Source organism: Sminthopsis crassicaudata, chromosome 1 (assembly GCF_048593235.1).
Source record: "Sminthopsis crassicaudata isolate SCR6 chromosome 1, ASM4859323v1, whole genome shotgun sequence".
In the NCBI taxonomy this organism is placed as follows: domain Eukaryota; kingdom Metazoa; phylum Chordata; class Mammalia; order Dasyuromorphia; family Dasyuridae; genus Sminthopsis; species Sminthopsis crassicaudata.
Genome location: NC_133617.1, coordinates 516603208 through 516624399, shown reverse-complemented (window position 1 = coordinate 516624399; position 21192 = coordinate 516603208). Strand labels below are relative to the sequence as shown.

General features: G+C 31.2%; 1 protein-coding gene across 2 annotated transcripts in view; it reads right to left on the bottom strand.

Moving 5' to 3' along the window:
* ERCC6L2 (ERCC excision repair 6 like 2) overlaps positions 1-21192 on the bottom strand; it is a 135630-nt gene that overhangs the window by 1183 nt on the left and 113255 nt on the right. The window contains exon 18 of one of the 2 annotated variants that reach the window (XM_074281686.1): positions 3176-3357. In XM_074281686.1, coding sequence (XP_074137787.1) covers positions 3176-3357 — 182 coding nt within the window. Of the gene's footprint in view, positions 1-3131; positions 3358-21192 lie in introns of both variants that reach the window. The other variant, XM_074281687.1, reaches the window with a different exon arrangement.

Sequence of the window (21192 nt, the reverse complement as noted above, 5' to 3'; positions counted from 1 at the left end):
AATGTGATTTTTCAATTTAATCCAAAAGGTCTAAATTGTGCAATGAATAGTTTTTTTTATTGACAGAAGAATATCAAATGATGTCACAGATAGAATGAAAATATAACCTCCTTGTTGTCAATGAAAAATAATGTTTACTCATTATGTCATCATATATTTTCAGTTATTTGTTTTTTAGCTAGCAAATTTTCCAAAGAATTCTGTGCTTCCACCATGTTATTCACCACATCCATCAGGCAATTTTTGATCTGAGAATAATTTTCAGTAATTTTTACATATTTTAAAGCTCTATTATATTTAAATCTGTGGCAGATAAGTGAAAGAGTACCAGATCTGGAGTCAGAAAGCCTCCTTTCCCTGAATTCATATCTGCCCTTGGATATTTATTACATGTATGACCATGGGCAAGTTGTTTAACTGTTTGGCTCAGTTTCCCCATCAGTAAAAATGAGATGGAGATGACAAACAACTCCTGCATTTCTGCCAAGAAAATCCCAATGAGGTCACAAAGAATTGGACCCAATTAAAAATCACTGAACAACAACAACAAAATTTCAGTTCTAAGAAATAAAATGATTAAAATTCCATAGGCACTAAGAGTTAATTTGGTCTCAATGAATTAAAATGAAAAACATTTTGGGGAAACAATTTTAATTTAATCTCTTTCAAGTGCCACAAATGCACACCATACACAGTAAACATATTTACTGACAATGCTAAATATGGGTCTTTAGGCAATCTACTATTTATGTTATTTTTTTGTTTAATTTACCAAAATGAACTAAATTTTCCTAATCAACAATGCTACTAATAGGGAGTAAGAATTCCAAGAAAAACACATTTAAAACAGATTCTTGGGGCAGCTAGATGGTACAATAGATTGAGCACCAGCCCTGAAGTCAGGAGGCCCTGCGTTCAAATCTGATCTCAGACACTTAACACTTCTTAGCTGTGTGACCTTGGGCAAGTCACTTAACCCCAATTGCCTTAGCAAAAAAAAAAAAAATAATAATAATAATAAAATAAAATTAGATTCTTAAAAATCATTGTAATAATAATAATTATTATTATATTGTTAACATATAATAATAAATGCCATATACTATATAATTATTTAATATAATAATAATGAGACATATTCATATTTATATAACTTTTCATTTCAAATCATTATTTAATTCTGGATATATAACCTTCCATGTCACACTCCTTTTTTTTCTAAGAGAAACAGGTTCATAATTTTCTTTTCTCTTGATTGCAATTCCAATTTTTGTATTTTCATCAACTTTTGCTTATTTATCTCTGGTTTCTATAACACAAAAGTTTCCAGTACACATGGAAGTATATTAGTATACTTGTCTAGGTTTCCTAAAACCCAGCTGCTGCTTTCCCCATGCTATCTCAATTATTTGTATCTTTATCAGAATATTTAACAAGGAAGATGTTTAAGTTTCCAAATTTTCATTCTGGAAACTAGCAGTGCTCTAACTGGATATTCAAAGCAAGGAGGCAAATGAGGCCTTAAAAGGACCTATTTTTCATTTCACATCAAGCAAATGGAGATTAAGATTATTTTGTTTATTAATAATCTCCAAATCTATTTTCATGAACTTTCTAATAAATATTTGTGCTTTTGAAGATTAAGTGATTAATTGGCAAGACTAAGTAGCAAGATGAAATGCTGATGTTTTTATCCACAAACTTGGTATTCTCTCTACAGCTGCCAAATAAGCTCCTTATTTGCTATGCAAAAAAGATGACCGCAGCTATAACCTGATAATTCTACTATCTCTAGATTAGGAAATGATTCTAATGGTATTTTCTCTGAAAAAAAGAAAAAAAAAAAAAAAAGCATATATCCTCATTGATATATGATACTGCATTCCATTGAATGAAATATGAAGACTTTGGTTTCATTTTTTATTTCTATAACTAGACTTGTAATCTTAAAACTCCAGGTTATTATTATGAAAGTATCTCAAGACCCTCATTTAAAAAAAAAAAAAAAAAAAAAAAAAAGACTGAAGCTAGCTAATTCCTAAATCATAGAACGTAAAGCTGGAAGGAATCTCAGGGTTATAATGTAGTCCAACAACCCTTTTTCATGAGATGATAAAGGTAGGTGTTATTATGCTCATTTTATAATTAAGGAAACTGGGGCAGGCAGAGGTTTTGTGCCTTGTCCACAGTTACATAATTTACTAGCTACATCGAGGACTTCCTGACTTCTGACCCAGTATTGTCTTCAAAGCAACAGGTATTTATTTCTTGAGGAATAATTGGAAATGGAAGGGCAAACTCTTACTGTGGATACTATTTTAAAGTGGTTCTGAGCTCCAAGACCCAGGGCTGAAGGGTTGAAAAATTTTATTTTCCTTTGAGCACAAGTTTCAAACATGTAGCACTCCAGTCTGAATGAGATTAAAACATATTTGGAAAATATTTAATAATATAAATAAAAATGCAATAAAACGTAAATATTAGCAGCCTGTGGCACGGTATAGTGGGTAAAGCACTGGGCTTAGAATCAGAAAGACTCATCTTCCTGAGTTCAAATCTGGCCTCAGGTATTTACTGTGTGTCCCTGGACAAGTCACTAATCTTGTTTGCCTCAGTTTCCTCATTTATAAAATGGGTTGGAGAAGGAAATAGTAAATAACTCCAGAGGTGTTGCTAATAAAACCTCAAATGGGGTCACACAGAGTTGAACATGGCTAAAATGACTCAACAGGAAATTGTTGAGTATAGATTAGAGACCCTTGTTTCTATCTGAGTTTGACACTAATACCTCAGAAGTTTGTTAAATATACAATCACCATTCATTATCAATTACTTCCTACTAATGACTTAGAAGATACCCAAGAAGCCAGTTCCAAATTCATTTATGAGTAATGGTGCTGGAGAGGTATGGACTTGCAAATCTGTCTTTAATCTATAAAACTATCTGCAGTGTTAAGAAGCAATTTATTCATATTTGGATTTATTCTACTTAGAACATTAAAAGATTTTTAGATCTATTTTAATTTAGAAAAGAACTACATTCTCAAATAATCAGATTCCACATATGGACAAAACTCAAAGAATCTGTACTTTTGACAAAAAATTCTAGATTACTTGACTGGAATACTCACACCTTGTTTTTTTTCAGTGTTCAATTCCATTTTTAGCAACTGACCTTCGGATTCCTTTTGGAGTTTCTCCCATTATAAAGGTGATTTGGTCTATGTGATAAACTTCCTTCTTTTTATAAATCACAGGATTTGTAATGTAAAGGGGAAGCAAGTGGTTTTCTTCTCTTGGTTGCTGTCCTTTCTTAAGAATCTTGGTGCATGGATCTTTCTTTCTCTTTTCATATGTCTAAAACAAGAAAAGACACAAATGTCTAAAGAAAGCACGTTACATCTTTTTTTTTTTTTTTTAATTTTTCCTTTTCATGGAAGAATTGGAAAAGGGTTTGATGTGATTTAATTTTTAAAAAAGAACAAGGAAAAAATTTCCACCATAAAAAGTTTTAAAAGTTGCTCATGGGGCATATTTTTCAAAAGAAAAATGGGGACTTTGACACTCCATTAAAAATAATTCATAAATTGAATTCTCTTGCAAAATTTGAAGTAAGCATTTTATATTTATACAACCAAATAAATCAATAAACAATTATCTAATGTGATATCATCTTCATATAGTAGGTGAGTTGGTAGAATAATTTTTTACTTTTTCAGCACCCAGTGTTTAAGTTTGAGAAACAAGGAGTCAATGTTCAACTTGCATACGAGAAAATTATTTTTCTTTTGGATTTTTATTAGCCAAAGGAATAAAATAAGAAAATTATTATTGTTTTTAAGTGAACACTTCCAGAAGAAAGAAAGAAAATTCCAGTTACTGCACATAAAGACTTTTTTTTTTTTTATATGACTGATCAGTGAACTATATATTTCACAACAACCAACATGGATAAGATGATGGTTTTTAAGTAGAAATGTTTAAGTAGTACTTTAAGATGATAGACTGAACTCTTTATAAGACATTTGTCATCATAACAGTGTCAGATTTTCCAAATTTCAATACCATACTAAATCTGGTCAAAATTAAGCATCCTCTTTAAAAGCTATTATTAAACAGAAAAACAGAGCAGAATGGTCATGGTGAACAAGCAAGTATCAGTTTGTGATACTTGTGTTATTTCTAAAAAATGTAATGTACTGTTCTCATAATATTTGCCCTTAGCTAAAAAATATCTTAAATTATTATTTTATATGAAAAAAGCATTTGATCTTTTAAAATAAATAAAATAAAAAATAAAGGGATTTGTGCCATGATGTTTGATGCCCTGATAGAAAAAAAAAAAAAAAAATGAATGCAAGTTGAATAAACATTAAAAGCTCACAATAAGGAGTCATGAAAACTTATCTTAAATAAAAACCCAGCAATGATTAGCCAATACCGAAGAAAAGACTGGGAATGCTGATATATGAGTGTAGATGGAAAAAAGAAAAGAACCAAAAATAATTAAAAATAAAAATAAAAGTACCCTACTCATCTATATAAGTCTTTCTGACCTTGGAAAGTATCAAAGTTTACGCTTTAAATATATAAATTTTCTTTCAATACCTTCTCTAAATTGATAGTACAAACAGGTTCTCTTAACTAGGACTATCAGACATATAATCTCTTTCTGTCATATTCTCCTGTTCATAGCCAAAAGCTATTGTCCAATGATTTAGGAATAATCAGAGCTGCAAATGAACCTAAGGACAAGTGTTAAGTGACAAAAAGGTGGTGAGGTCCTTTGAATTAGAGCAATCTGGCAGTATATAGTAAAAGTCAAATAATTATACTGCCTGAACAAATAATTTCATTGTTGGAAATAACATACTGAAAATTATTTTTAAAAAATAAGTTATTCATACAAAGACACCTGCAACAGCAACAGATTGTAATTTTTTTAAAAATAGAAATAATTTAAATGTTCAACAAGAATGGTACAGTTAAAATAAATTGTAGCACATCATCATAATGGAAACCTATAATATAATTGAGAACTACAGGTTTGAGGCATACAAAGAAATCGGGAAAAAAATTGGAAGAAATGAGTACTTTTTTGAGATTTATAAATTCAATATGAATCAACAGCATAATAATAAGACCTTGAACTGTATAACTACGAGGGAGAGTCATAGCTTCCAGGAAGAAAGAGGGGATATTCCCTCAGTACTGTGCCCTGGCAAGAACACATCCAGTGTACCTGGGCACCAGATACGTTGATAAAATATTGAAAAGCTGGAAAAAACCCAGAGGAAAGCAATTAGTATGATGAAGGATTTTGAGACCATAATATATGAGGACTGGCTGAAGGAACTAAAGATATTTAGCTTATAGATGTAAAAACTCCAAAGGATCATGATAGCTGTCTTCAAGTATTTCAAAGTCTGTCATCTAGAAAAGAGATTAAATTTGCTCCATTTGGCTCCAGTGACCAGAACCAGGAGCAATGAGCAGAAGTTGCAAAGACAAATTTAGGTGTGATGTCAAGAAAAACTTCCTGACAATAAGAGCTGTCCAAAATTTGAAATGACTTCCTTAAGAAGTGATGGGATCTCACTTAATGAAGGATGACCATTTGCCAAGGAAGTATGTAACGGTGGGGATTTCTTTCATGTATGGGATATATAAGTGATGCAATGGATAGAGTGCTAGGTATGGAGTCAGAAGACTCATTTTTGGGAGTTCAAATTTGACCTCAAACACTTGCTAGCTGTGTGATGTTAAACAAGTCACTTACCTCAGTTTCCTCATTTGTAAAATGAAGTGAAGAAGAAAAGAACAAACCATTTCAGTATCTTTGCCAAGAAAAGTTGTTGTACACCAGTGGAAAAAACTCAACAACAGCAACAATGAGCTAGACTAGACAGCTACTAAACTCCCTTCTGTGATTCTATGATTCAATATGCAATAAATGGCACATTTAAAATGCTTACTATGTATGTGTCAAACAATGTACTAAGCAATGGAGAAACAGAAAACTAAAAACCCCTCTGGAACAATCACTGTTGAAATCAGCTTGGATTAATGGCCATTGATCCCATCTTCGGTGTAACAATTCCTTTAACTTCTTTCAGCTCCAATAACTGTTATCAGTAAGATTAGAAATAGAAGAGGTGATCTCTTAAGATCTTTTGTAGCTTCACTTGACTTTATTAAGATACTTGAAAACTACTGAATATGGAAACAAAGAAAAGGGAAGAGTTAAAGGTGATTTTGATATCATGAACCTGGGTGCCTAGAAAGATAGTTGAGACCTCAACAAAAATAGAGGTTACTAGAGAGGCAAGTTTAAAGTAAAAGATACTGAGTTCCCTTATGGACATAGAATCATGGATTTAGAGCTCTAAGGGACTTACAAATCCCTAACCTTACATAAAAAGGAGATCCAATAAAACTGATTTACCCAAAAAACAATTTGTTAAATTCATGTCCAATGTGAGATGCCAAAGGAACAATGAGGTTGTGCTATGTTGGCACAAAACAGTGACACAGAGCTGGAGCCAGGAAGAGAGATTAGGGATGGATTCATAGATTGGGGAATCATATGTATAAAAAGGAATCTATGGTAGCTGACAGAAACCCCAAAGGACCCCATTGCCCTCTATATATTTAGAGGATAGAAGATGAATAATATTCCTCTATTGAAGAAGAATAAGAAGATAAAGTCATACAGGCATAAGGAAAAAATAGTCAGAGAAGCCTAGTGAAGAGAGATTGTCTATGAAGACTGTGATGAACATTATCCAAAAGGGAAGAAAACTAATGTTCACAAAACAACATTTTGATTATTAACTGCATATCCTATGTAGCAAGATATTGAAAGAAAATGCCCTGCATTAAAAAAAAGACAAGGAACATATGATCACAGGAAAGGCATATTTCCCATTTTAAATTAATGAACCGATTAGCAAATTGGTCACTTTTTACCTCAGTAGTTATCAATTAGTTTACCATGGTCTGAAAAACCCTAATGAAGCAGATAAAATGAGTTTCTATAATTGTAAAATTGAGGACCAAAATTTAAACCTGACAAAAGTATAGATACCCCTTGATAAACTTCCTCTAAAAGTCAGCCAATGGAATTCTACATTTTAACTACAATGCCTATGTCATTATCTTGTTTTGGCATTGGTACTCTCCTGGGCACTTGTCCTAATCTGATACACTAACAACTAAAATTAGTATTTAGAGAGATAGCCAAAAAGGCAGCTACCGAGATATATTGTTTTTTAATTTTTGTTTGTTTGGTTTTTTGGTCCAAACTGTCCTTTTTTTACCCTGCTTCCTTACCTCTAATTCAGCAAGTTTTTAATTAAGTGCTTACATCTTACAATATTTGTCATTTGAATGTGAGACTTCCAACTTCCTTGTATTCTGCTTGTCACTCTCTCTCTTTTTTTTTCATTACAGGGCTTGAACTTTTTATAATCCCTAATTAGATTATCTAAAAGATTATTTTTAGAGCTTTATACATGCTATTTATATTGTACATTCTGGAGTCGAAATACATGATAAACATAATTACTATGTGCCAGCTATTGAACTGGATACTAGAATATAAAACCAAAACTAGAAAAAAACTTTCAGCTTTCAAGAAACCTATCTATACTGAACTCAGGGAAACATATACACAGTTAAGGAAATGCTATGTATATATATGTATATATATACACACATACACACACACATACATGTATGTGTGTGTGTGTGTATTAATAAATTTAAAAAGCAATTTTGGTAGAGAGAACATTATCAAAATGGGGGATCAAGAATGGCTTCACATATACTGTTTTCTTTTTTCATGACAATTTTATTGAGATTTTCAAACCAAACTTTTCAGGATGTGTGGAAATTACTTTTGAGCAGAACAACTGTCATAAGAAAATGGTATAGCCTAGTTTGTTTTTACTCACTGTTTTTAATGCTCACTCAATTTATTTTGTTTTTCTTTTACACAGAATTTTAGAATTTAGAGTTAGGAAAGACATTATAAATTAGCTAAATAAACCTCCCCCATAAAACAGAAAATCTTCTCATAAGCATTCCTAAGAGATGGTTATCCAAACAGTTTGAATTAATACTAGTAATAGGGAAATTATTACCTTATGAAGGGTTCATTCCATTATTAAATGATTCTAATCGCTAGAACATTTCTCCTGATGTTTAATTGAAATGTGTCTCCTTATTACTTCTAATACTGGACATAATTCTACTTTTTGGAGAAAAAAAAGGTTTTTTTAAGCAGAAAATTGTGATTACCTCTTTTACATAAGAAACGTTCTTTTTATTTGAAAACAGTTGTACTGTCTACCTTTGAGAGAGAATGTGTATATGTATGTATTTCCCCCACACTTTATTTGTTCCTAATTTCAATTAACTCTTCTCTTTAAACAGAAGGACATGTTGCTCCTTTTTCTGGAGGAAAAAAAATGTATAAAAAGAAATATGCTTAGTCTAGACTGAAGACATCATCTCTGGATTTTCAAAGAAATACATCTCTGATATTATACTATTAAGTTAACATTTTTGCTGGATTCAATATAGGAAATTCTGGCATCAGCACTGCTTGCTTCAGTTTATTCATCTGTAAAATGATAGAGTTGGAGAAGATGGTTCTTTCCAGATCTTAAATTACAATTCCTCAGAAATGTATCAATTTCATACATCTTACAATATTTGTCATTTGAATGTGGAACTTCCAACTTCCTTGTATTCTGCTTGTCACTCTCTTTTTTTCTTCATTACAGGGCCTGAAGTTTTTATATCCCTAATTATATTACCTAAAAAAAAAATTATTTTTAGAGCTTTATACATGCTATTTATTATGGAGTCAAGATATGTGATAAACAATTTAAAAATAAATCTAATGGCAGCATTCTTCTTCAATGCTATGTATGATTACAAGTGGAAAAACAAATAAAAAAGGTAATGTTTAGCATTCTTGATTAATTGTGGCCCCATATCAAACAAGTCTCTATGTCCTGAATCATGTATGTACGCTTGCGCTCTCTCTCTCTCTCTCTCTCTCTCTCTCTCTCTCTCTCTCTCTCTCTCTCTCTCTCTCTCTCTCTCTCTCTCTCTTCCTCTCTCCCAAAGTCAATGCTCTTCTGAACTTCTCTATTGATATAATTGAAAGTAAACTAGGTGAAATTTTAAAGTTTTCAAAGCATCTTTTTAATTCTTTGTCCTATTCTTTTTCCTTAGGATTTTTTGCTCTTTCTACCCAATTCCACAGAGAAAGATCTAAAATTTATACTTGTGGATTGGCTATATGTTATTGTTACATTTTAGTAAACTGAGTCTAGAGAAGTAATAGGAATTGAGCTGAATATGGAACCAGTTAGATCTAGTTTTAAATCCTTCCTCTTTATTCTTCAAAGCTGTTTTTGTTGTTGCTATTTCGATATTTTCAGTCTTGTCCAAATTTTCAAAACTCCATTTGGGATTCTCCTGGCAAATGTATTTGAAATGGTTTACCATTTCTTTCTTCATATCATTTTACAGATGAGGAACTAAAGCAAATAGAGTTTGGTGATTTGCTCAGGATTATACAGATAGGAAGTGTCTGACATTGGATTTGAATTCAAGAAAATGAGTCTGACTTTCAGATCTAGCATTCTAGTCACTGTGCCACATAGCTATTGTTTTTTTATCATATATTTTGACAAAAAATATACTCATGTATTTTGACAAAAAATGTACTCTTTGAATTTATGATGGCTCACTTATCAATGATTTCAGGTGTAAATGTTTAAATTAGTTTGGTTAAAAACCTCTAATGAAAGTTTTGGTGTTTAAAATTATAAAATGACAAATAGCTATACTTAATGTTAAAGACAGGCACTTTATTTCCCATGAAATATATCTCTGATCCATGTTATCACAAAATGAGTGGCAAATAAAACTCTTTACACTAGCTTAGTCATGTCAACTTCTACATAGATTTTTTTTTTAAAGTTACTAAATGTTTCTTCATTTTTCTTTCATTAAACACTGAAGCATGAGAGACAGCAGCACTATTATTTACACATCTGTTCAAACAAAAGATTAAAAAAAAATTCCTTCTTTGGGAAAAGGCCAAATATTGTAAATACACAGAAAGTCATAAACTTGCTTGTCTTTGCAAAGCTAGGAATCTGAATTACTGTAAAAACATATGGCTCACTGTAAATAAATTAATATAAATACGATCAGTGTTTCTAAAATGACAAAAAAGTACGTGTTTATATATGTATGTTTTAAGGGTTCTTATCAACTTTTCAAATTAATCAGTCAAGGTTTCTGCCTAGAGGTAGAAAAAATTATTGTAAACAAAAATTTACAGGGTCCAATATTCACAAAAATCTAAGACAAACATGAATTACTCCTTAAATTGTTTTAACTCACCCTGCTGGGCAAAAGCCAACTGGTTAGGACCTACCACAAACATACACATTAATGTCACATATTTTGCATAATAGGGAATTTTAAAAGATGTTCAAAACTGAGAGAAAAAAAAACCAGACTCATATCCAACAATTTTTCTAGATAAAAGTTTTTATGGTCCAGTTGTTTCCTTGGAAAGGATACTTATAAAGAAAATACAATGTTTTAAGTACTTTTCTTTTTAAGTAGGTTTATCTTTGTAGAAAGGTTAATATGCATAGTGAAGAGATGAAACAAATTCTATTACATTCTTTGTTTTTTTTCCTCCATTTCACTTAATGCCACAAAAAGGTAATGAAATATGTGCTCTCAGTCTCAAGCATGCTCTTAAGCAGTTCTGCTAAACTGTTTTTGGACTGCTCTACTGATAATATATTTTGTAACAGAGTTTTTTTTTTTTGGGGGGGGGCCACTGAGGGAAATATCTGTTGCATCAAAACAAAATATAGCAATTCTTTCAAGGCATGGGAGCTGAAAGAAAGGTGATGAATTGAGCAGGTCCTGGAATGAAATCTTTTTTCTACAGTTGAAAGTATTTTTTGAGATCATTAATAAATTAGTCTTAACCTCATAGAAAAAGATCTATGGAAGTGAAGAAATGGCAATAAGTTCCTCCATCCAATCTGGAACTACACAAGAAGAAAGAAAGAAATCTTCAGGCACTGGGAGCAGAGATATATCAGAAAAAGTAGAGTAGGTACAGAGATATATCAGAGAAAGCAGAGTTGGTACAGAGATATATCAGAGAAAGTAGAGTTGGTACAGAGATATATCAGAAAAAGTAGAGTTGGTACAGAGATATATCAGAAAAAGTAAAGTTGGTAATTTGGTTAATGGGCCTGCAGCCTTCAAGAGCTTTCAGCCAGAATACTCTGGGGAGACTGGAAGCTAGCCTAAGCTTTCTCAAATAGGTCTGAATATAAGAAGACAGTATAAAGGAAAATATTCCAGGTGGTCAGAAGCCAGCCGGAACTCCAGTTAGTGAGGCCTAAAGCCAATGGAATTTCGACCCTAGTTTGTCAGAACAAGAGGAAAATTCTGTCATCACCCAAAGATCACCACATAGGGAGAGAGATTTAGGCTGTTTATTTCTTAGAGCACTGAAGACACAAAAACAGACAAGGTCAGCTTCACAACTGAGAACATGGTCAGAAGATCAACACAACCTCCAAAATGGTACTGGGGTTCAACAGTGCCATAAGATGGAGAGAACCATCTCCTAACTAGAGATTGTGCAAGAAGGAAAGGATACCTATTAATTGGGATGGATGAGAAGATTATAGTATATAAATATAATGGAAAATTACTGTACTGTAAAAAACGACCAAAGGAATGCCTTTTCTGATCTTCCTTAAATCTTAACTGTGTCTTCCGTCTGTTGATTATTTCCAATTTATCCTCTTCATAGATTATTTTTACAGTTGTCTGCATGTTGTCTCCTTTGTTAAACTATGAATTCCCTGAGAAAAGTCATTTACCTTTCTTTGTATCCCTGGTGCCTGGTACAAAGCTTGACACATAGCTGACATTCAATAACTGTTTACTGCCTGATATAACTGATTCCAAGAAACCTGGGAAAACTTAGGCAAACTGATGCAAAATGACATGAGCAGAAGCTGAAGAACTATTTATACAAGAAGAACACTGTAGAGAAAAAAACTATTTTGAAGGACTTGAGACCTCTGATAAATGCAGAGGTCCTAAATGATTCCAGAAGAAAGATTCCAGAAGAGAGATCATTTCCCTAATTTCAGCAGAGAGCTGATAGATTAGAGGTATGTCAAGAAAAAATCCGTCTACCCTATGTGTGATTTGGGTTAGTTTTTCTGAAAAGTTAATAAGAATTAACTGGCTTAGGAAATCTCTTAAAATACAAAAGCCAGGTATTGTTATTCAGGCTTGGCATACACTTCTGACTGGTAAATTAATCTGGAAAACAGGGAGATAGGGAAGCTATGATGAATTAAATTAATGCTGTGCCCATGCTAAGATAAAATAAATTTTTCTTCTGTAAAGTTCTATATGGCTTATGAGTGTTTTATTTGGTCCTGTTCCAATGCTTTTTTGTATTTTGGAGGAATTAGTAATTTGATATATTTATAACTTTAAAAATTAAATCATTAATTTATCAGTTTTCTCTTCTGTTAATATAAAAGTTCAAGGAAAAAAATTATCCCTACTTTGACTTTAATTTTAAAAATCCTATGCTGCTATAATTATTCTATCAAACTATGTGAACCCATAAATAGATCTGAATCAATACAAACCTAGAATAAAGTGATGAATAAAACATGCAATTTCAAATACAGCCAATACATATATCTGTTTTGACTATACTCATTTGTTATAAAAGAGAGCTTTTCTTTTTGAAAGAAGGAAGAGTGAGGGCAATAGTGAGGTAATGATAGTGATGTAATGAAAATAACAAAAGAAGCATATCAACGAAAGATTGTACACAGAGAAGAGCAGAAAAAAGTTCAGAAGAGGAAATAGACAGGTAGAGTAGTATTAGTATTAAAACTATGAAATTTGATACTTACTTTAAAATAGTGGAATTAAAAGATTTATGCTTTACATACATGCCTTTTTCTATGCTATGTGTCTTGCTGATATTTGTCAAGTTCATAACTTTGAAAATATTTTAATAAGAAAAAATGAAATAAAAGAAAGCCAACTACAACATGTAACTGACATACTAGATGAAAAAAAAAAAAAATATATATATATATATATATATATATATATATATATATATATATATATATATGTAAACCTTTTGTAGCAGTCACAATATGTTGTTGAATCCCTAAACACTGGATGGATTCCAGCATAAGATTGATTATCATTATTGAGCATTTATTTATTTTTTTTTTTTGGGGGGGGGGGGGAGGCTGGGATTAAGTGACTTGCCCAAGGTCACACAACTAGGAAGTGTTAAGTGTCTTGAGACCAGATTTGAACTCCGGTCCTCCTGAATTCAAGGCTGGTGCTCTATCCACTGCGCCACCTAGGTGCCTCCCATTATTGAGGATATAAATAATAAGTGAAAAATACTAATGTATTATTTGGCAATATATTGGTGGCTAATAAAAAGGAAGTTAGAATCCTTTGCTAATTTGCTTAGAACTGATAAAAATAAGCAATAGAAAGAATACTGGGATATAGTTGGTCCTGCTCTTAAGTATAATAAAGAAAAAAAAAAAAAAAAAAGGACAATCTGTAGAAAAGAACAATACAGGGGGGAAATAATAACAAAGAAGAAATCTGGGCACTAGCTCTAATTTGAGGACTGACTTGTCTTATGTCCTTGTCAGTTCATCTCTGGATTTCAATTTTCTTATCTATAAAATAGGAGTTTGGGTAGAGGGGAAACTGGACCAGATCACTTCTCAGGTTCCTTCCAAGTTATTATTTTTTTGGGCTGGACTTGTAATTTCATCAGGATAAGAAGATCTCAGTAAGTTTATGCATTAGGATCATTTGTCTTAAAAATATTTGCTAAGATTTCACTTGTAAATCACTCTAATCCTGGGGTTATTTGAGGTGGGGCTAGGGGAAGAAGGGAGTGTTTTTATTTGTGTTTTATTGCCAAGCAATCATTTATGATCTTGCTCAATTTCAGAGTCCAAGTTATTTTCTTCCCAAGTTTATAGTTTATATTTTTACAAACATTCGTAAATTTCACTTAAGTTTTCAGTTTTGTTGCCATTTAATAACTTAGCTGATAATTTTCATTTTTTCCCTTTGTATTTGTTCTGAGTCTTCTCTTATTTTTATTTTATTTTGGTAATTTGGTTTTCTTCTTTTTACTTCTCTTCCTCCTCTTTCTCTGAATCAAATCAGTTATTTGCATACTTTTATTAATCTTTTAACATTTCATTCCTTTTATTAATTCATTTTTTTTGTTTTTCAAATTTATTTTACATGCTTAAAATTCAATTCCATTTAATGTATTTTTTATTTTTAAAAATATCACATTATTCTTTGATAACTATATAGCTGGGACAAACATGGTTCAGATTCACTAATCAGGGACTGATATTAAATAAAACAAGAAATATAGACTAACCACACTAATGAATCTTGATATAAAAACAGTAAAAAATGCTTTTTTGTATTTTGGGGGAATTATTAATTTTATGTATTTATAATTTTAAAAACTGAATGATTGATTCATCATTTTTTCTCTTTTGTTAATAACAAAAATTCAGGGAAAAAAATTATCCCTACTTTGACTTTAATTTTAAAAACCCTATGCTGTTGTAATTATTCTACCAAACTATGTGACAAAAGTTTCCAATACCTAAAAATAACTGTAAAAATAACAAACAGACTTTAGATTAATACCTAGGTTTTTTTAACTTTACGCTTCAATAGTCTTTTTAACTTTTATTACTATGAAAGCACTAATATTAGGGATGCTTTAGTAATGGCAAACAAATTTTTTTATGTTGTCTCACTATTACCCTTTCATATCATTTTTTGTTTCTAGAATTTAGTCTTAAATCTAACCATTATGGAGATTTTTTAAAAAAATCTATTTAGAGCTGAATATTTTGTTCATGTTTCTTTTATTTATTACAATAAAAGATCCTATTTGGCTTAGAATCTATAAAGATTTATATGCTTTTATCCTTTTTTTTGCATTTGTTTTTTATATCATAGCATATGATCGAATTTTTCCTTATTGAAGAATGAGAAAGATGAATATCCTTTAAAATTCTCATCCAAAACTATTTTTGAATAAGGAAATACTACTACTCTCTCCTCCATTCTGTTCAAGTCAGTAATTTTTTTTTATTATATTTCTGCTCAATTTGAGAAGTCCTTCTTGACAGAAAAAAATTGGTTACCTACAATTACTGCACTCTTTCTTGGCTTCTTTGCATTTTAGTAAGGTGTAAGAACCTGGCTGACATGCTACTTGGTAAAATGAACTTAATATTCATATTTTTTCTTTATTTTATAATGCATTTCATGAGAATTAGATATCTCAGCTTAATTTACATCTTAAAGGTGTAATGTAAATTACACCTTTATAGATATAAAAGTATAAATTAATGTGTTCATTAATGTATGAACTCTAGTTTATTGCTTTGAATCTGTATGTTCCTTATGTATTAGGCTGTTTTTTTAAAGCTGTAAAAACTTGGTATACTCACTCCCACACTCAATCCAATCCACTGGTAAAGTTTGAATAACAAGAAGTAGATTTTACTTTTATTAATTATTTTTCTCTTTATTTAACTCTGAAAAAACATAATTAAGGAATCAAACCCTGCCCTCACATATATCTCCTTGATCCAGCTTCATTCATGATGTCTGATTTTTTTCAAACTAGTACAAAGCCAAATTATTAAATCATTGGTACATTTTTAAAAGAGGATCGGTGGAACAGATTAGATATATGATATATAGAAATAAATAAATAAATAAACATAATATCACAGCTCTTAGTTAACTCAAAACCCTTATTAAATGGGTGAAAGATTCAATTTTTGACAAATATTACTGAGAAAACTGGATAACAAGCTGGAAGAAATGCTCCACCTCAGACAATACACTAAGATAAACTCCAAATGGATACGTCACCTAGATAGATATAAAAGGTCACATCATAAATGAGCAGAGTAGGGAAGGAAGGAGTTTCCTTTTATATCTACAATTAGAGAAATAGTTTAGGATTTTAAAAGTAATAGGGAGCATCCCATAAGATAAAATGGATGATTTTGATTATGTAAAATGTTAAAAATTTTTGTACAAACTAGCCTAATCTATTAAAAGAATATGAAAAGGCAGCTAATATTCCAAGGCAGTTTTTAAGGAATGAAAAACAAGTTATTAACAACCTCAAAAAAAAATCTTCTAAATCACTAATTATTTGAGAAATATAAACAAAATTTCCACTTCACATTTATCAAATGGTGAAGACAAAAAAAAAAAAAAAAAAAAAAAAAGAGAGAGAGAATGTCAGGGAGACTATGGTAAAACAGGAATACTAGTACACTGTTGATAAGAATTGTAAACTGTTCCAGGCAGTCTAGAAACTGTGTAAACCCTTTGACCTAGCTAAGTCACTACTAGTTTTATATCTCAAATATATCAAAGAGTTAAATATATAATAATAATAATAATAATAATAAAATGTAAATATATAGCATAATAATAAAACATAACTATATATTGTTAATATAAAATTTTAGGGAAAAATTTATCTCTCCTTTGAATTTAATTTTTAAAAATATTATAAATACATATAGGCATATTTATAATATAAAATCGTTGTGATAATTCTTTTTCTAGTGGCCAAAGTTAGAAACAAAGAAACTGTTTTCAATTTTCAAATCAGAGAATGGCTAAATAAACTGGTATCTGAATGTACTAGATTATTACTGTTCCATAAGAAATAATGAAAGACAATTTCAGAGGAAATAGAGAATATCTTTACAAATGGATTCAGAGCAAAGTGAGCAGAATTAGGAGAATATTTTATACAATTATAATATGATAGATAAAAACAATTTTGAAAGATAGAACTCTGCTCAGAACAAGGATTAAAAAGTAAGTAAAAAAAAAAATTCACCTTCTTGCAAATAGGTGAAGGACTTAAAATATAAAAAGAGACATAAATTTCAGATATGCCTGATGTAAAAATTTGTTTCATTCGATCATGTAGATATGTATCAAAAGATCTGTTTTTTGTTTTTGTTTTTTAATTTGCTCAGTATGGAGTAGAATAGTGGAAATGGAAAATTAATTATGAGAAATTAAATTAAAAAATAGATAGCATGTGTGTACCTCTTATCTAAAAGGGGTTCCAACCAATGTGAATGTCTCAGACTGACCCAGTTTCTGGCTGACAAGTGGAAATAATAGACTAATTTTTAAAACACATATTACTTGAAGAAATAAAAATAATAAACTACCAAAAGGAAAAAGGAAAAAGATGCAAGGGAGACTTCCCTAAGCAATTTTGATGGTCAGGAGAAGTAGTGTAGACAAGACACTTATTTAATCATGTAAGTATGTGTTGAAATAATGGTATATAGCATTTTAATAGAATCTTGAAAATGTGAGTGCTAAATATTTCTTTGGGACTTCTATTTGTCTATGATTTGTGATTTCACTAGTATGAATACTCCCTCAATAGATCAAAATTCCTCACTAGGTCTTTGAGAATGACAAGTTAGTCAACAGAGCTTTAAATATATGTTATATATGTATATATACATACACACACATATATTATTATTTTTTTAAAGTGTAGTTATCTTTATTTTTTATTTTATTTTATTTTTATTCATTTTTCCAAATTATCCCCTCCCTCCTTCCACTCCCTCCCCCCATGGCAGGTAATCCCATACATTTTACATGTGTTACAATATAACCTAGATACAATATATGACACACATATATTATTTGTAAAGTTCTTGAATTGTGAGGGTCTGGTCATCTGCTCAATTATAATCCTTCTCTGGGAGGAAATCTGTAAAATCATTTCCTCTGTGCGCAGGTTTCTTGGGAGCTCTGAATCTCCTCCAACTCTTGTCCTTCCTCAAATCAGACTGGTCTCCTTTCAGCCTGCCTGGCGTCAAAACTTTATCCCAGAGTCAATTCTCTCAGACCCAATGCTGCCCTTCTTTTATCCTCCCAGAGAATAGGCAAGTGAGAACTCAATGGGGTGTGGGGAAATACTTCTACCAATGAACTTGCTCCTCTTAGAATTCCTAAGGTGTAAACTCCCTTTAAAGGCCCGAACCAAAGGTCTGAGCAAGAGAACTGTCAAGTCAACCTGAGTTCTCACCTTGTAATTGTCCAGACAACTTGAATTCTCACCTTGTCACTATCCAGACAACCTGAGTTCTCACCTGGTAATCCTAACAATTCAAGAAGTTTACAAATTTCTAGAAATCTGACATTTTAAAAGTAGTTCTACTACAAAATTCCTGATAATTTTCTATTCCTCCCCTTCAAGTAAAGGACTAGATTTAAATAAGATAGTTTTATAATCTGAAAACTTTCCTTATTCTAGATTTGCTATTAAAGCAGCAGAAGATGGTTGGCTAATAAATACACTAATAAAAGATATTATCTTAATGAGTTGTGATATCACTTGTTAACCAGACCATTCAACAAAGTGCCACAAATATTTATATAGTGTCTATAACTTGCAAGGCTTTGTGCTATTTACCATAGATACAAAAATAAAAAGTGATACTATCTTTGTACTTGTACAGAGAAAAGCATAAAACAAGGCAGGGTGTATTGAGAAAAAAAAGGAGAGTTCTAGACAAAGAAGTTTAAGAAAATCCAAGAAGGGATTTGATGACTTAATCAAGAGCTACATTTTAGCTCGAATAGAATGATGTCTGCCTTGGTAGATGTTCAATAAATGATTTCTGAATAAATGAATGAATAAAGATAACACACAAAAACCTTAATTTAATAAAAAGATAAGTTGGGAAGTGGGGTTTTTTTTTGTTTTGTTTTTTTTTACAGTACAAAGGGATTCTCTGATTTTCATTGAGAAATATTTGTTTACTAGGCACTAGAAACTCAGTGAACTACTTCACAGAACTTCTAGAAGGCAAAGAAATTAAGCTACACTAAACTTTTAAGAGTTATAAAAATGCTTGGATGGAGCATGGTGATTTCTTTGTAATATTCTGTTCCATTTTCTCTCTATATATGAGTGGGTACTGTATTAGTAGTCAATGCCAATAGAAGATTTAATCACAAGTAAAGATAAAGTACAGTAAGCATTTTTGTGTTTCATAGCCTGAAAATCCTTCAAACTGATTCACAGTGTAACAACCATATAGGAGATTAACTCTAGAAACAAGTAAGAACTTCATTCATCCCTACTTTCAGATGCAAAGTAGCCATGACTTTATAATTTTAAAAAAAATTTAACTTAATATAAACCTTTTCATATACAAAGAACAGAAAATGAGATACTCTCAAACTATGAACTTCTATTACATGGGTTCTAAAGTATATTAAATATAAAACAATAGTAACAAAACTGTCCTTCTAGGTAGGGTAGTGAAAACACATAACTTGTGAGGAAGAGTTGCGTCCAAATTCTATCTCACACACTTAACTAGTTGTGTGAATTTGGGAGGGTCACTTAACCTCTGATTACTTCGGTTTCCTGAATTGTAAAATGAAGATCATAATAGCAACCACCTCAGATGGTTGTTGTGAAGTCCATATGAGGTAATATCTACAAAAGGTTACTAGAATTCCTTGTATATAGTAGTTACAGTTCCCTTCCCTCTTCTTTTCCTTCTAAACACCCTTTAATATTTCATTAATCTTTCCAATTTTTTTTTTGATTTTGCAATACTTATCAAATAAGCATCATAAAAACAAACATTAAAGGTTTACAATCTGTGAATACTGACTGATGAAGAATGACCTTGACTTTTTTCTACATAGGACTTATATTTTTTTATGATCATTTATATACGAATGTCTTCTAAATCTACAAATCTGGCCCTAGACTTTCTCTTGAGCTTCACATCAACAACTGTCTGTTGGACATTGTAACCTGCAGGCATTGAAAATTAATATGCTCAAAACATTTCCTTCTCTTCTCAACTTCTTTTATTTCTATCAATGGTATCCCTATACTCCTAAACCATCTAGGTTCCTTCTTCAATACACTGCTCTATAGTTTTAGTTTTTATTCTTCTAATGAAATTCTTATGGCAATTTTACTTGTATTATATACTAAATCTGTAGAGTTGTTTAGGCAGCCCTATTAATTTTAACTATCACTCTACCCTGGCTGCTGTTGATATGACCCCTACCACCATTAGTAACAACAGCAGCAGTATCACTAGCACCATCAGTATTACTACAACTAGATGGCATTTATATAGCATTTTAAGTTTTGAAAATGTTTTACAAATATCTCATTTTCCCCCCTCATAAACAACCCTGAGATGTAGATACTATTATCATCTCTCTTTTACAAATGAGGAAACTAAGGTAGCTAAGGGTTAAGTGAGTTGGTCAGGGTCACATGGTTAATTAAGTATCTGAGGACAGATTTAATCTCAAATTTTCATGACTCCAGATCCAATGCCCTAACCATTCCAATACTGAGTTATCTTGTAATACACTAAGAACATTTGATTTTGATTTTTTTATTTTGACAAAATATTCTTTTATGGTTGCGATTATAAACTTTTATTTATCAACCTTTATTTTTGCATGTTTTGTCAGTTAGTTCCCACATGTGTATTATCTGCAAATGAAGATGACTCCTCTTTATGTTTATTATTCTAATTTATTTTTATTTTCTTATTGCTATAGTTTAGAGGCAACATGCAGTATAAAGAGAATACCAGTTTGAGAGACCCTGCCTCACTGTGTGACCCAGGCAACTCTCTAAAATTTCAGAATAGGAGACAATATGCATTTGTAAAGGAAATTTCTCATTGGGGGCTTCCAATAGTAATGAAATCACAGGCTCATATTTTCCTCCTGGGCTCAAATTCAGCATTCATTTTTAACCAAACTCATAATTTTGTCAGTTTAGAGAAATCTCCATGAAAAGTTTCCTGTAAGAATGGAGGTTAGTACCTTTTTTATATCTCATAGTTTAAAGGATTAACTAAAAAAAAAAAAAAAAATGATGTCAAGTTATTATTCAAGGTCACAAAGAGGTAGGACTTGATCCCAGACATTCCTAAGTTAGACACCTTTTATTTTATT